At 34.4% G+C, this 18,184-nt stretch overlaps 2 protein-coding genes across 2 annotated transcripts; both read left to right on the top strand.

The window, feature by feature from the left end:
* The first annotated feature begins 4,548 nt into the window (after window positions 1-4,548).
* On the top strand, window positions 4,549-10,968 carry LOC148305652 (uncharacterized). The gene is made up of 2 exons (XM_088266347.1): window positions 4,549-4,637; window positions 8,528-10,968. Exon 2 carries the CDS (start codon window positions 8,528-8,530, stop codon window positions 10,808-10,810), a length of 2,283 nt encoding a protein of 760 aa, XP_088122473.1. The 5' UTR covers window positions 4,549-4,637; the 3' UTR covers window positions 10,811-10,968.
* Window positions 10,969-13,350: 2,382 nt separating this feature from the next.
* Window positions 13,351-17,536, top strand: LOC148305653 (uncharacterized). Its single transcript, XM_088266329.1, has 3 exons — window positions 13,351-13,440; window positions 15,273-17,088; window positions 17,435-17,536. Exons 1-3 carry the CDS (start codon window positions 13,432-13,434, stop codon window positions 17,482-17,484), a joined length of 1,875 nt encoding a protein of 624 aa, XP_088122455.1. The 5' UTR covers window positions 13,351-13,431; the 3' UTR covers window positions 17,485-17,536.
* Window positions 17,537-18,184: the final 648 nt, after the last annotated feature.

Raw genomic sequence — 18,184 nt, forward strand, 5'->3', positions numbered from 1 at the left:
TATTCGCAAGTGACGGGAGTGAAAACACGCTTGGCACTTTCATGGGAAATGGCACACAGTATCCGGAGTATCCTGGGCTGTACCCGTTCCTTCCACCACCGGTTCCAATGCCAATGCTACCACCTATGCCCATGTACCCAGCCCCGTACCCCGCTCCCTACCCCGCTCCATACCCCGCTCCCTACCCCGCCCTGTACCCAGCCCCTTACCCCCCTCAGTATCCAGCATATCCCTACCCTTCCCAAAATAACTCTCCCGAACAGCTCCAACCACCGGCAAACTCAGAAAATACTGACGATGCGCCTGTATTTGATGACTTGGATGCGAAATAGTTGAGTTTAAAAAAAAACACCGCTTCATTCTTCTTCGTCTACGTCTTATTCCTCATTACTGAAGGTAGTGACCCTTGTGGAAGCAGTGACTCTTCTCCAGTTATCCCTTGCACGTAGCGCTCCAACTACCGAGGTGCCTGCTGCTGCCTTAACTTGATCGGTCCATCGTGTGGGGATCTTTCTCTCCCTCTCTTGCCCTCCAGACTACCGATCACAACCATACGTTTAAGACTATTCTCATTGCCTCGCGCCATGTGTCCAAAGAACTGAAGAATCCGAGTGTAGTTCCTGGTGAATGGACTCGTTGGTGCGTCTAGCTGTCCATGGAATTCGGAGCATGGGCCTCCAAAAACACATTTCAAAAGGGTTCATTTTTCTTATTTCTGCTGCTTTTATGGTCCATGTTTCAGCAGCATAGAGAATCAACACGACAATATGAAACAACAGTAGGAGTATTTCGAGTAAACTTTACAAAAATAAATTCTTCTTCTTCCTCTTCTTCATCTTCTTCTGATTTCTGCTCGTTTTTAAGAGGGTAATCCCTCCTGCGATGTCGATTCCGAGCTGTCGATCCATCTCTTTGGTGGTCTGCCGGGTGTCTTCTACCTTGGGGTTGGCCGTGCAGTACAGTGTGGGAGAGTTCTGATGGTTCCATTCTCCTTATATGCGCATACCATAGTTTCCTTCGTTGCTTCTCCACCTAAAGACATATTCGATCTCGCATCAAAAACTTTAATACTGTAAAAAAAGAAATAATAATTAACTAAAACGCCGCTTCTCCGCAGGGTAGGCAGAGAGAATAGAACGCCACACCAATCTGTCTCTGCAAACAATCTTCGCCTCTTCAATATTCCTCATACATACCCGCTGATTATTCCTGACTTATTATTGACCTCTGACCTATCATAAATACTTTTTCTATGCGAATACTGTATTTTATGCTGTTTCCATTTTTTTTATTGAAATCTCAACAGAGACAATGAATTTGTCTTAATAAAATTTCAACAGTTAGGAGATGAAATTTCAACAGTCAAAACGTGTGTGTATATAATTATGCGATTAAAATTTTATATATTTTTTCGCCTATGTTCACTAAATTTAAAATGGCTTATTTTTGCGAAAAAAGTTTTCAGTATTTAAGCACAGAAAAAAGAAAATCTCAGCACTAAAATAGTGTCAATCCTGGGTAGAATGATGTATGTGTACAAGTGATCACAAAATGACAGCTTGTGTTCCCTGTTAATGCCCAGACCTCCATATTTCTATCTGAATAACTTCTTTGCCTGTGTTAAAATATCGATAAACATTGTTATAAGTATGTGTTAGTCTATCTACCTCATTGTCACATGTATGTATTAGGTGCCTAAAAAAACTGGTACTCAATGATAATTACAACCAAAAATACAATTGATTAAAAAACTTATGAATCGACCATTTTTATTACTTATATTTCAACCTATGTTTCTAAAATGTAAAACCATATCCAAAAAAGTTCGTCAAATCTACATCATGATCCCTAATTCGTCAAACTAACGGCTCGAACACGCATCATCCTGTGTGGACACTTTATTAGATCCAACAGAAGCGATTGATAGATAAAACATTGGAATTTACCTAACCCCCTAACCTTACCCTTATCCGCACCCCAATGGTGCATAGGGCACTGCATCATATAAAGGTGATCAGCCCTCCGCTTCAGGTACCAGTCCAGGATAATATTGAATAAATATAGGAGTGAAAAATCACTTATATTTATTTGACCCCCCTAGGAATCGGACCCAAGACCTCCAGAACGGTAGCCGAGCGTGCTGACCATTACACTACGAAGGTGGACAAAAGCATTTACGTCCCACCCTTATGACTGCTACACACACACGAATATAATGACAAATGTATTTGGCTATGACAATCTGTGGACCATAGATATGTGTCGCTTACTTTCAAAATTCGCCTGATCCAATTTTATAAAATTTTAAAATAAATATTCTATCGGTATGCCAATTGTGGGTTTTATTGATTAAAATATTTATATTTCTGCTAAAAATACTTAAAAACAGCGCCGTATTTCAAATTCCGCTATATTCATAGAACTTGTCTTCTGACACATTTTGGCCAATCAGGGAGCGGGGATAGGTGAAAAATTAAGATGACGTCATTATCGGTTTGTGTCTCGTGTAATTTTTTAAATACTGAAAAAAATCTGTAAAAATGTTACAAATTCTTTATTTCATTTTATCTAAAGATAGACAAATCTTTGAACATAAATGTTACCCGGTAAATTTTGCATTTTTTAGAAAATCGACTTACATGGATCTGTCGGATTTTGAAAGTAGGCGACACATATAGAGAATTGTCGACCTGGTCGCCATATTACTTGTAAACAAAACATAACTATGATACAGAGGGACTGATTTTCCCCACTTTGATGTATGACTCGCGATTATCTCGAAGAGACGGATGGACCAAATGAATTGTTCACAACAATCAAGTTCCGTAAAACTTCGTATTTTGGTCACATAATGAGAGGTGAAAAAAGTGCTATCGTACAACTGGTCATAAAATTAAAGTTTGAGGGTCGCAGAGGGGTTGGAAGAAGGCAGCTTTCCTGGCTTTGGGACATTCAAGAGTGGATGAGTTGTTTCGAGCTGCCCAGGACAGACAAGGTTTCTCCCTAGTGATCTTCAACGTCAGGGGGACCTGGTAGGACACACAAGAGGAAGATGTGTTGAGACAGGAGGGTTTCCTGAACCTGGTAATAGAGGGAACGATCGAGGGAACAAACAAAAGCCAGAGGACACCTACGCCGCGAATATCTTCGTGACTTCTACGAGGACATGGGCTGTTCGGCGTGTTCGGCTGAAGAGGGTTTTGAAAAATAGACTGGAGTATCGCAGGAGGTGTCATTTACTGCTGCAGACCAATCCACAGGATTGAGATAAAAGAAGAAGAGATGTACGACTCAAAACTGACAGTGAACGGATCACCGCAAAATTCTAGGCTGGCAGAAAACACCATAGACAATACGAAAAGGTAGAGACAAAAAGGATCGTGAGCCATACGCATTCGTGTAAATGTTCCCCTGTGTGAAGGAGCATTTACACGTGTTCATATTTCAAAACCCATTCATTCATATTTTGACCGATATGTGTTTGGCTATGATTGGCTGTGATTGATAAAAATACCACGCTGACATTGATTTCTCAGTGCCTTCTATATTATTCGGTAAAGATAAAAGTAGGTACCTACTGTAAGTGGTGAATTTCTGAACAGGCGTACAAGACGTTGTAGTCTGGGAGGCCTCTGGCCTTTTTTAAATGCATCTTCAAAAGGAAAACTAATTTCTATAGAAAATAAACCGATCTATATTAAAAAATGCAAATGTTAGTTTGTTCAAAATCTAAAATCTTCCTAATCTCGACACAACATTGCAATCGAATTGAATACGTGCGTGTTTTTATATGCGCGTGAAAGGTGTTTTTATCTGAGATAAATAAAATTAGTTTTTGTTTTTAAAACAAATATTTAGTCTGAAAAATACAGCGCCACGTGTTGAAAGTCAAAACAAAACATCATATATATATATGTATAAAGTATAAACATGTAGATGAAGAAGAATATAGAAGTCTAGGCATTTACGGGGCTGACGACTTTCATTGGCTGATTTAAGTGATAACTTTACACATGTGTAACATTCACCAATTCTACCCGTTATTGCGTTATTGACAACCACACTAAAAAAATTCTTGAAAGTTCTATATATATGAACCAATTTCAAAACGTTGTTCTTGAATCATTAGAACTTCACTAGAGACATCTATTGGTGGGATGAAAAGAAGCTTTTTTATTGAGCAGAAACTCTTTTATTAGTAGGTATGTGAAATCCGAAGCCTGGATAGTAATCACATACATGAGAAACGCCAGAAAATATCATTTTCATTTTTATTATTTTAGCTGATATTTTGATTAGTTATTTTATTGTCCTCGAAATGTTGTAAAAGATCTTAATTTATTTAATTTAACTTTTTTTATCAATAAGTATATAATTAAACGTGCCAGACTAAATTATTTATATGATTTAGTTCTGAGATTACATTTGACCTCCTCACCCTCCTTGATAAAGGACGTATTCGTCGAATTTCGTTATAATACTGTATTAGTGTATACAAATAAACATCTAGTCAACGCAAAAAATCTGCCACATAAAACAAATATATCATTTCATTTATTTCAGCGGTTGGCACATTCAGGAAATGTTTCACGGATTGAGTTTTGTGTGACATCTATATAAATATTCACAAAATCAAGGTGAGAAATATGTATTTACTTAATTTTTACTTAATTTTCTATCAATGTCCATATATACATACATTTGAAAATCAATATTACTAGTGTTTTAAAACAAACATCCTTTTTTTGTATAAAAAAATAACACTTATATAATACCACTTAATGAGTTTTGTTTCATTACACACGACTAGCTTCGAAAACTAACAGATGTTTTCATCTACAGGTGAAAAGTAAAACTTGTAGATGAAAACATCTGTTGGTTTTCGAAACTAGTGAAATAAAACTCTGTTATTAGTATTTTTATTAGTATTTTTAAAGTTATTTTAAAACTTTACTGTACGGTAACATAATATTCTTCTTATCTTTCATCGTTAACATTGTGTAACACGAATCAAAAAATTTACTTCACGACTGCCGGTTTCAAAATAACCATTCCCTATTCAGGTCAAATATGAGGTAGATTTTACGAGTGGTATTACACAAAATGAACGATGAACAATGAAGAGAGAGAACTTGTGTAATTTTGAGGATGAATGATGAAGAGGTGAAGAGTATATGTAAGTGTACTTACTAATGGAATAATGTAAAAACAAAATTGAGAATTTCATTACTCGATTCGGCAACCACTTTGTGGTAATATATATCCATTTTTAATTTACCTTTTACTTGGTAACTAACTAACCATCACGCCACTTCCCCGCAGAGGTAGGCAGAGAGCATAGATAGCCATACCACCCTGTCTTTGTAAACATTCTCCGCCTCTTCCACGTTCATGAATCTCCTCTTACATACCCGCCGGTTATTTTGACTCCTAACCTGCCCGCTTTCAAGTACTTTGTAATTACCACTTTTTCTTAAAATGATGCAGAATGCATCGAAATACGTGTCACGATAAAATTTAAGAAATTGTGGTATTTGCCGGGTAAAACCTACATTTTGTTGTATATTGAGGAAGTGGCTGTTTTCATCGAAATCAGTCGAAGTTTTGAATAATTGATAGTAAAAGGTGGAATTATTTTCCTAAAAAACTATTTTTTAAAGTTATATAATGATATGTTTGTTGTGAGGTAACAAATTAAGTTGAGAAAATTATTGTATTGTATATTGAGGAATTAAATATTTGCTTCGAAACCGGTCTACGTTTAATTGAATAATGTATTGTGATTTTCTAATAAAATTAGAATTTAAAGAATTGTATATTGAGATGTATGATAGATGTGCGAATAGTGAAATAAGGAAGGAATGCAAAGCTGAGATAAGCATTATCGATAAAATTAAGAAAGGTGTGTTGAGATGGTTTGGACATGTGGAACGAATGATTGAGGAAAGAACGGTAAAACAAAATTATGAGGGGAATGTTAGTGGGAAAAGAAGCAGAGGAAGACCGAGAAAAACATGGCACGATCAGGTATGCCAAATACTTGAAAGTGGTCAGGTTAGGAGTCGTAACAATCGGCGGGTATGTATGAGGAGATGCATGAACGTGGAAGAGGCGAAGAATGTTTGCATGGACAGAGTGGTGTGGCGCTCTATTCTCTCTGCCTACCCCTGCGGGGAAGCGGCGTGATGGTTAGTTAGTAAGTTAGTATATTAAGAAATTAGCAGCTTGCTTCGAAACCAGTGGACGTTTTGATAATTTAGATAAGTATTGTGCATTGAGAAATTAGCTGTTTGCTTCGAAACTAGTCGACCGACGTTTTTATAATTTGGATATTTAGATAAGTAAGATTATTGTGTAAGAGTATTTGCGCATTGAGAAATTAGCTGTGTGTTTCGAAATCAGTCGACATTTAATTGAATAGTATTGTGATTTTCTAATGGAATTAGAATTTAAAGTATTGTATACAGAGGAATTAGCTGCTTGCTTCGAAGCCAGTCGACGTATTGATAATTTAAAATGTGATAAAATAGTGATTTTATAACAAAGCTATTTTTTAAGTTATAAAATGGCATGTTTGTCAGGAAGCAACAACGAATCTCGATCAAACATTTGCATTATTTCCTAAAATATTGTAGATAATTTTTTTAATACCTTGTTTTCTTTACAAAGATGGAAATTCCTTTTGCCAATCCTTTGTTTGTTAATTCAAACGCTTTAGCTTGTATTGACATGAAGTTTTAACCTATTTAAAAAAAATTAATAATCTCACATTACGCATGGTAGATATAGTTAAACATACAGGGTGGCGCAAAATTAATTTAAACTTTTTTTTTATTACTATTTTTTTAAAATTAATAATCTCACATTACACATGGTAGATATAGTTAAACATACAGGGTGGCGCAAAATTAATTTAAACTATATTTTTTATTACTATTTTTTTAAAATTAATAATCTCACATTACGCATGGTAGATATAGTTAAACATACAGGGTGGCGTAAAATTAATTTAAACTTTTTTTTTATTACTATTTTTTTTTAAATTATAATCTCACATCACGCATGGTAGATATAGTTAAACATACAGGGTGGCGCAAAATTAATTTAAACTATTTTTTATTACTATTTTTTTTTTCAATTAATAATCTCACGTTACGCATGGTAGATATATGTAGTTAAACATACAGGGTGGCGCAAAATTAATCACCCTATCGGAAGATGTAATAATTTTTGCAAATGGCGTCTTACGTCAATCATATTTGACATTTGTCAACTAGACAGATGCAGTATACAAGGAAATTGATAAAACGGGCAAAAATGTATTTCGAAACTGGCGGCAGCCACTTGACGAGTATCGTCTTTTCCATTTAACAGAAATATTATAAAGGACCAAATAAAAAATTCCACTTTTTTTATTTAATAAAAAAGTAATTAAAAAACAAAATCGGGTGATTTGTTTGTATACTGCAGCAGTTTTGTTCACAAATATCAAATATGATTGACGTACGAAGCCATTTGCAAAAAATATAACATCTTCCGATACGGCGATTAATTGTATGCCACCCTGTACCATAATGGTATTTGCTTAGTTTTGAGGGGTATTTTGGTGGACTGATAATTAAGAAAAGAGAATACACTTTAAAAAATATGTCGAGTTTATATGTACATGTATGAGCAATTCAATTTCTATACCAGTGATTCTATAACTTTTTTGTGGACATCTTCTGTGGAAATCTTTAGAAACACTATTTAATTTAATTTTTATTTAATTTATTAATATTTTACGGAGCCATAAAATTAGGCAAAACCTGTTTTTAATATGTTCATTACTTAATTCTTTTTCTTCTTAGTGTAAGCATTGTGGCCTGTTTTAAAGAGGGATTAGCCTCCTGCAATGTCGATTCTCAGCTGTTAATCATCTCTTTGGTGGTCTGCCGGGAGTCGTCTGCCTTGGGGTTAGCCGTGTAGTACAATGTGGGGGAGTCTGGATGGTTCCATTCACCTCACATGCGCATTCCATTGTCTTCTTCGTTGCCTTCCCCGCCTAACGACATCTTGGATCTCGCATATTTCTCTTATCCTGGTGTTCCTTATTCTATCTCGTAGACTCTTGCCAGATATGATCCTTAAAGTCTTTATTTCTGACACTGTTAGAGCATTTTAATTTTATAAAAATCATTAAAAAAGATACATTGCACACAACTGACTTCTGCAATATAAAACAACACACAATAATACAAAAAAATAACACCGTATCGATTCCACTGTAAGTGTATAAAATTGTCTCCATTAAATCAGAGATACAAGTTGTTTTTTTACAGCAAAATATCATCTTCTTCTTCTTCTCATGCCACTCCTATCAGAGGTTGTCGACCATCTTTTATGAGAGTCGCTGCCTGCGGTATACCAAACTACTGCCGAAGAAAATCAAACGATAAAATAATGTAATAATAAGCCGGGCAAATGTTCTGTTGGTATGTTGATATATCCACCTGATGATGACAAATGTAAAACGATCTTGTTACAGATGAGAGCCTTGATTCTCCTGTCCACGTTGGCTTGCTACGTGTCAGCCGCGACATTGCCGTATTGCGGTGGAACAACTGACTTTCGTGAGTATAGTCGATGTCTCCAGAAACCGTCCAATTTGTGCCACTCGCCCTGTAAGCAGCAGACCTGCGATGACTCGTGCGGAGACTGTTCCACGAGAGGGGATGACTGTCAACCGACGAGAGACGATTGTAAACGAATCTGCGACAAAAGTCAACCACCGCGCCAGTGCGACAACCGAGAGCGGTGTCGTTGCGACAAACAGGTCGTTTGTAATTCTCCTAGAGTTTGGAGTAACGGGGTGTGTAGACTGCCTACAAGTAATAAATTCTGCATCGAAGGATTTGTACTTCAAGACGATAAATGCGTGCCGATAGGTGCAACGCCGCCATCACAAATCGTATCAACCCAAAATCAATGCAGACCTCCGAATACGTGGATAAATGGGGTATGTAGAGAAGCGAGGAATGTGTTCTGCATAGACGGTTTTACTCTTCAAAACGGTGTATGTGTAAGTTCATCTTCGATACCGTCGTCGTCGATATACAAAACTCCTGTGTGTAACCCCCCAAATGTATTCATCGACGGAATTTGTCGCTTACCGTCCAGCAATATATTCTGCGATAGTGGTTACACATTTCAAAATGGTCAATGTGTCCGTATATCTGTTGGACCGTCGATTCCTATGTATCCAGTTCCCGTGTGTAATCCTCCAAATGTTTTAAATAATGGAATCTGTGGTCCAGCGAGTACCAAATTCTGCATAAATGGTTTTATACTACGAAATGATAGATGTGTATCTTCATCTACCCTACCGTCTTTCCCCGTGCAACCGAAACCGGTATGTAATCACCCGGAAGTTTTGATAAACGGAATATGCCGTCCACCACAAAGCAATATATTCTGCATAAATGGTTTAATCCTACAAAATGGTAAATGTGTTCGAGCGACGTCATCATTTCCATCAAATTCTTCGTCTATTTTTTGTATTCCTCCAAATATATTAATAAATGGAATATGCACTACGCCAACAAATAAATTTTGTATTAACGGTCTGACCCTTCAGAATGGAAAATGTGTACGAATATTCCCTAATCAACCCGTGTTTCCTGTGTGCACTTATCCAAATATTCTGATAAACGGAGAATGCAAACAGCAAAAAACCTCTTGCCAGGATGGTTTTACCCTTAAGAACGGCGAATGTGTGTCCATATGCTCGAACGGAAGCTATTTTGTGAATGGAACATGCACACTAAAAACATCTTGCTCGAAAGAAAATATGAACAATGGCAGATGCATCACTTGCCCTCCAAAGACATTTAATATTAAGGGCAATTGTTATGGCTGCCCCCCGGATATGACTTACACGGATGGTCAATGTACGTGCAAAGATGATAAAATTATTATAAACAATACGTGTGTAGATTATCCAAACATTATTGAAGCCGAAATAGATATAATTACTTCGATGGATGCAGTAAGTGTACCGAAGATTAGTTCAAATGATAGCAGTAGTAAAAATACAAATATTTTCAACGTTACAAACGTTGCGAGTGATCCCTTAAAAAACAACAGCAACGATAAATATCAAACCGATACTTCTGATGAAGATGATTGTTGTTTAATTCTTGAACCTCTGAAATGTGAGTTATCAGAAAACAAATATTTGTGCTATAAGAGAAGGCATCATGCCTGTAGAAAAGAATGCAAAAATGGCACCACGGAATCTGTTAAGGGTCCAGAAGATGTCACGAAACCCGAAGGTGAACTGGAAGAGAATACAACGAAGCCCGAAGTTGGGCTAGAAGAAAACACGATAAAACCTGACACTGATCAGGAAGAAACAGAAGATGAGGACAGTGAAAATGTGGATGCTGAAGGCGAGCAGGAAGAAAATGTTACCGAATCTGAAGATAAGGAAGATGAAAATGTAACGAAAATCGAAGATGCTGAGGATGAAAATGTGGCGAATGGTGAGGATGCTGAAGATGAAAATGTGACAAATGGTGAAGATACTGAAGATGAAAATGTGACGAATGGTGTAGATGACAACGGTGAAAATGAAACGAATTCTGAAGATGAAAATGGGGAAAATGAATCAAATACTGAAGACGACAATGGTGAAAATGTAACAAATAATGAAGATGAACAGGGTGAAAATGAATCGACGACCGAAGGGATTAATGATGAAGAGACGGGTGACGATGTAGACATTTTTTCAAGATTTAATGGAGAAGAAGAAGAAGTTGAAGAAGAATAAAGTGTATTGATATTCAAAAGAAATTAGTTTGAAATTTTATACGAAAGCATCCCATATATTATTATAAGAAAAATCAGCAATAATTCCATTAAAGCAGCTATACAAACTATGTTTATCAAACTCGGACTTTTATAATACATACAATATTTCCGTGTTAATTTTTTTACATCTCCTATTGCTTTAAAACCTTGACTGAATACACTTTAATACAAACGTATTTTAATATATAAATAAACATCATCTCTTTTCCATTTAACCAAACAGAGACACAGCAACGCGTGACCGGGTACAGCTAGTAAATAGTTTTTTTTTAAACTTCAACAGTTTTACAAATAAAATTGGACGTTTTGCAAAAAGAACTGGACGTTTTTTTGTATTTCTTAAACGTAAGAATTTAAAATATTCATTTTCAAAGTAATACTCATGATTCAAAGTTGAATTGAAAATTTTGTCTGAAAACTACATTATACGGCGCACCGCGCAGGCTTGCCAACTTGACGACTAAAGGCGGAGACTGACCGGAGCATTTCGTCGTAACGTAACATGTTACGATGCGAGCATCAGGCACTCAGTACAGCGAGCCGAGCTGCTCGCCGCTCGTTCCGAATGCTACATCCGAAGTCGGATGCAATTTTATGTTAATTTTAGGTTCCCAATCTGTGGGAAATTCCCCAAACTGCGGGGAATTTGTGGAGATTGGCTTTATTTATATATTTTTTCTTCATTTAGAGTAAGCAGTAATTTATTAAAATCACAGAACCAAGAATCAAGTCTTCGTCGTCCGACATTTTAACTACAGTACGAATGCAATGTTGCAAAGATTCATACAGACTTTGGGTTATTGATTCAGTTTTTAAGATTTTTTGGTGTGACATATGGCAACACTGAGCACAAGGACACTAGCGAGCACTGATCGCGGTCAGTCAGCAATGCCGTAACGTCATAACGTAACATGCTCGCCGCGAGCGATGTTACGATGTTTTGTTACGACGAAATGCTCCGGTCAGTCTCCGCCTTTTTAAGAATAAAAGATGTGGGCAGGTATTCGCACTAGCGGTATATGTAATACTATGAATAGGTATATATTATTTAAATGTATATATATATATATATATATATATATATATATATATATATATATATATATATATATATATATATATATATATAATATAATAATATATATATATATATATATATATATATATATATATATATATATATATATATATATATATATATATATATATATATATATATATATATATATATATATATATATATATATATATATATATATATATATATATATATATATATATATATATATATATATATATATATATATATATATATATATATATACATATATCTATAAAGTATCTAAAAGGCTTGACTGCAAGTAAGAGATCTCATCCGAATGGATAAGTAAGATGAAAAATAAAAGAAATACATCATCAACACCCGGTTCAATAAAATACAAATATTTCTTGAATCGATTCCGCAACTGGCAGGATTCGACCCGGGACGCAAGTACCATGGTCGATTTTCTACTCTACCGCGGAGCGCTTCGCGACGCCTCTCCTGAAAGTTCCTGAAAGATCCTGAAATTGTTATTTAAATTTTTACGTGTAGTATGAAATGGGTAAGTTACTAATCATGCATTAAATCACATCTAGATGTCAGAAAATACTAAAAACGGTACAAGAATCATGGTTATTTTAAGAAACATCTACGACATTGCTATGTATCATTAGAATCCTAATTTTCCGTCTAACTTCATCCCTTAGTTTTTCCCTCTACCTCCTTCCCTTAACTCTTTTTTTCCATTGCCTTCCTTATTATCCCTAATCTGTAATTTCCTAAAATATTTAATAAATATAAAGTAGTTGGTTAATTAAAAAAACAATAATTTGTACTTTATGCTTTTTAATGTTCAAGGACTATCTACCCTATGATTGCAAAAAGCTATAAAAGGTATCAAGCGTTTTGTCAGTCTATTTTCGGTTGGTTGGAAGATAATGCTTTCTAGCAATAAGTCTAAAGTAAGTAAATAAATAAATAAATAATTCAATAAATTATACAACATTTCAATGAAATAACAAGTGAATTCCCTTATGTTTGACATCTCATCAAACATGAAGAAGAATATGGAAGTCTGGACTGAGTATTTGGACACACTCAAAATGTTGTAAGTAAATTCCTTTCTTTTTAAAACATCAAATTTCCATTGAATTCTCGACAGAACCAAATGAGTTCATACTAAGTCTAACAACCAGAGCGTTGCATGTTGACTATATATTGCGATGAGTTGAATTTTCATTTTTACACGTTCTGGTATTTTTTATCCCGGGATTTTGAATAGATGGTATTTCTTTATGCCGGGGATTTCGACTGCCGGGATTTCGATTTAGCTTCCATATAACCTTAATATCATTTTGTCTTGATGACACAAACCGCGATAAGATGAGTTAACTATGTATTTTTTTATTGAGAGATAATTTTGTTACAAAAACTGTTTATCTTTTCCGACAGTTAGCGTCATTTCACCTTATAAGTTGTTACAGAGAGTCGTTTTAGTCTAACGGTTTTACCATACATAAACTAATGTAACAGTTAAAATGTGCAAGGTAATAAATACATATTTATATTGTGTTAGTATTAAAACTCTTTGTATGATACAGGCAATCATTATAACTCCAACAAAAACTTCAACAAATATTTAAATTTCAACATGTAATGCTATTTTTTACTAAAAAAAGTGGTGGTTTAATATTTATAATATTCTGAAAAATAAATAAATATACCTCAATAATTTTCTAAAACATTTGTTGATTGTTCATTCTCCAAAGTGAATTTCCAATTGGTCATTAAATTATTTAAATATAAAATATACTTTTGTGATTTTTAATTATATTTTTAATATTTTGTTCTTTTATTAATTGATTCGACAGTCACTTTGTGGTAAAATTTATCAATTTTTAATTTAAGTTTTACTTTGTAAATACTACTATTAGTGTATAAATAAATACACCAAGTAAAAACCATGTAAAACTTTTTTCTGTTTTGACTACAGTTTTGATAAATTATTGCATTACTCAATTTTGTTTTACGGTTTTTTTTATTTGGGATTTTATTTAGTGTGCTTCATTTACTTTGATGATCTGTTTATGAAAACTTGATTATTCTCATTCTGATAATATATATATATATATATATATATATATATATATATATATATATATATATATATATATATATATATATATATATATATATATTTATATATATATATATATATATATATATATATATATATATATATATATATATATATATATATATATATATATATTTATATATATATATATATATATATATATATATATATATATATATATATATATATATATATATATATATATATATATATATATATATATATTATATATATATATATATATATATAGATATATATATATATATATATATATATATATATATATATATATATATATATATATATATATATATATATATATATATATATATATATATATATATATATTTATATATATATATATATATATATATATATATATATATATATATATATATATATATATATATATATATATATATATATATATATATATATATATATATATATATATATATATATATATTTATATATATATATATATATATATATATATATATATATATATATATATATAAATAAAAAAAAAAAAAAAATATATATATATATATATATATATATATATATATATATATATATATATATATATATATATATATTTATATACATTTATATATATTGTATAAATGTATATACCGACTTATTTGGAGAACAATATAAAATTTTATTCAGCAAAAAATTTACCATATTTATATTATATCGTATCTACTCTTATGTCACAACACTAAGGTTATCGAATAATTATTTTTATTTTATGTCCATGACCTTACTTGGGTATCAAAAGTCATAGTTTATTGTCCCATATAATATAGAACATGTATATAGTTTGATAGTAAATAATAGAATATCAAGTTTTTGAAATACTTTTGCTTCAGAAAGTATTTATAGGTCTCTTAATTTTAAAGTCAATAATAGAATATAGGTCTCTCAATTTCATAGTCAATAATAGAATAAAGGTCTCTCAATTCTATAGTCAATAGAATATATGTTAGGTCTCTCAATTTTATAGGCAATAATAGAATATACATATGTGTGATCTCCCAATTTCATTTCATTTTTGGATCCCAAAAAAATGTCCAATTTGTTTTTGGTTCAATCGTTTTTCCTCAGTAATAATTTAAACATTTTTGTTACTTTTACACCTTACGAACTAAATAACAAAAATATGTTAACAAATAAACAACATTAAATATCGATAACATAGAAAAAACGTCGAGGAATTGATTTTAACTTTTTTTTCAGATGGTGAATTACATAGTTGTAACTTTGTTATTTTGGTGTGTTGTTGGCGGGGAAAGTTTTACAGTATGTCCAACAGGATACTACAATTTCAATGAACGCTGTTTACCAACAACGAGCAACACAGCGAATGTCGATAGTGTAAATTCTCTAATAGTTTGTCCAGAAAACAGTATTTATTTGGATGGAGCGTGTCAGAGCATCAGTCAAACACAATCTCGGTGTCCAGCTTTCTACGACTACAAGGATGGAATTTGCCTCAACGAAAATGCTCTGAATTCATGTCCAGAGGTCGCCGAGAATTGCCTTATGTATGATAATGTCTGTCAAACAGAAGCTTGCCAAAGGCAAAGCTGTGGTTCGAGAAAAGTTTACCACAACGGAGGATGTGCTAGTTTGTCTGTAGCCACTTGCCCGAGCGGAACGGCATTGAGAGATGGAACATGTATATCGGAAAATATTAACGTTGGACCAACTATTTTAAATACTAGAAAAACATTTATAGTCTGTCCTAGCGGATATACAAATCAAGGCGGTAAATGCGTCAGTGATGTCAATTATGACACAGACGACAGTAATGTCAGAGATATAAGTGATGACAGGTATGACAGTAATTTCAGGGATATCAGTGCTGACAGGGATGACAGTAATGTCAGGTATGTGAGTGGTAACGAAGTCAGTAATGTCGGGGGCATCAGTGATGATAGGGGTGACAGTAATATCAGGTATGTGAGTGATGACAGAGTTGTCAGTAATGTCGGGGGCATCAGTGATGATAGGGGTGACAGTAATATCAGGTATGTGAGTGATGACAGAGTTGTCAGTAATGTCGGGGGCATCAGTGATGATAGGGGCGACAGTAATATCAGGTATGTGAGTGATGACAGAGTTGTCAGTAATGTCAAGGACATCAGTGATGACAGCAACAGTCAGTGTTCTGGTTACGATTACATGGACGACTGTTCATGTGTAAATACTAATGAATGTTCCGAATGCCAACTGTCCCGTTGTCAGACACAATCACAACCGCAGATTATTTATGTGCAACCGCCTCCAGCCCAACCGGCGCAGGTTGTTGTAATACCACCACAGCCTCAGCCACCACCACAACCGCCAACAATTGTGGTGCAAACACCACCGATCCAGCCTCAACCAATAACCCAATTGCAAGAGAAAACGATTCACATAATAACCCCTCCAAAGAACTATACGAATTTGATAAACATACATAATATCGTGAACTCCAGCAGCATCAGGAATATAATTACTAATATAAATGGTTCTAATATAAATAATATCAATTTGGACATAAAGTCGTTATCCCAAAATAAAGTTGCTAGCGAAGAAAAAAGGGAATATGTGACTAGTACGAATACAAAGCAACAGTCGGAACAGTGCTGCATTATCATGGAGCCACGGAAGTGTTTTAAGCATGGTGAAAAATATAAATGCTACCACAGACGTCACCATAAATGTGGTATTGAATGCGCCAGGCCTGAGGCAAACACGATAGTTTACTCGGAGTATCTGACAGATTCCCATCATACGAGTCCAGGAATGCCTGCCCCTTCAAATCCAGCTCCTAGTAAACCGATCCCATATCCTGCGAGACCCTACCCATATCCTATGCCTTACCCGAGCTATGCAAATTATTCCTCTCCTTACTCTTATCCTTATACGGGAAGCCTGTATCCGCAGTGCTCCTCAAACCATGGGGCCTGGCCGTGCACTCAACAGTACTCGCAAGGTCTTTACCCCTCAAACTGTGTTTACCAACAACAATGGCCATTCGTCAATTGCGCACAGAATGTACAAATAGGTAAGACTACTATTACTATTACCGCCATCACGCCGTTTCCCTGCAGGGGTAGGCAGAGAGGATGGAACGCCACACTCTTCTGTCCTGACATACACTCCTCGCCTCCTTCACATACATACATCTAGTCGTACATGCGCTCCGATTACGCAGACTCTTGACACCACCAGATTTTAGGTTCTGATTGATCTGATCGTGCCAAGTCTTTTTCGGCCGTCTTCGTTCTGTTCTCCCGCTCACATTCGCCAAATATACTTTCTTAGCCATTCTTTCGCTATCCATTCACTCCACATGTCCATACCGCCTTAGAGAACTCTTCTTAATCTTAATTGTATTTGTATTCTTTCAGATTGCGCTGGATGCAGTTACAGGCAGTGTCATTCGATGTGCTACGGATGAATCACTAAATTTTAATTAAATTTAAAATAAATTAATTAAGCTTTACATAACAGTCGTGCCACAATTGTTTTATTTATTTACTTATTATTAAAAACAAACCGAAACACCAATATGATGATATGGAGCAGTTGCTTTAATATGGTATTCTTATTCTTCAAACCCTTATCCGCACCCAATGGTGCATAAGGCACTGCATCATATAATAATAATAATAAAACCCTTATCCGCACCCCAATGGTGCATAGGGTACTGCTTCATATAAACGCAGTGTTATCTTGATCGTTTACACATGAAGGAAAGGTGATCAGCCCTCCGCTTCAGGTACCAGTCCAGGGTAATATTGAAAAAATATTACAGTAAAAAAATCACTTATATTTATTTGACCCCCCCCTGGGAATCGAACCCGGGACCTCCAGAAAGGTAGCCGAGCGTGCTGACCATTACACTACAGAGGCGGACAGATAAATATCATATAAACGCAGTGTTATCTTGATCGTTGACAGGTAAGGTGATCAGCCTTCCGCTTTAGGTACCAGTCCATAGTAATATTGAATAAATATTAGGGTGAAAAAATCACTTTATTTGACTCCATCTGGTATTTGATATTTATTTGACCCCATTTGGAAATCGAACCCGGGACCCCCAATGCGGTAGTCGAGCGTGATGACCATTACACTACAGAGGGGGAATATGGTATTAC

The sequence above is a fragment of the Brachycentrus maculatus genome, unplaced genomic scaffold (assembly GCF_059751285.1).
Source record: "Brachycentrus maculatus isolate JH-2025_06_01 unplaced genomic scaffold, ASM5975128v1 h1tg000266l, whole genome shotgun sequence".
Classification (NCBI taxonomy): domain Eukaryota; kingdom Metazoa; phylum Arthropoda; class Insecta; order Trichoptera; family Brachycentridae; genus Brachycentrus; species Brachycentrus maculatus.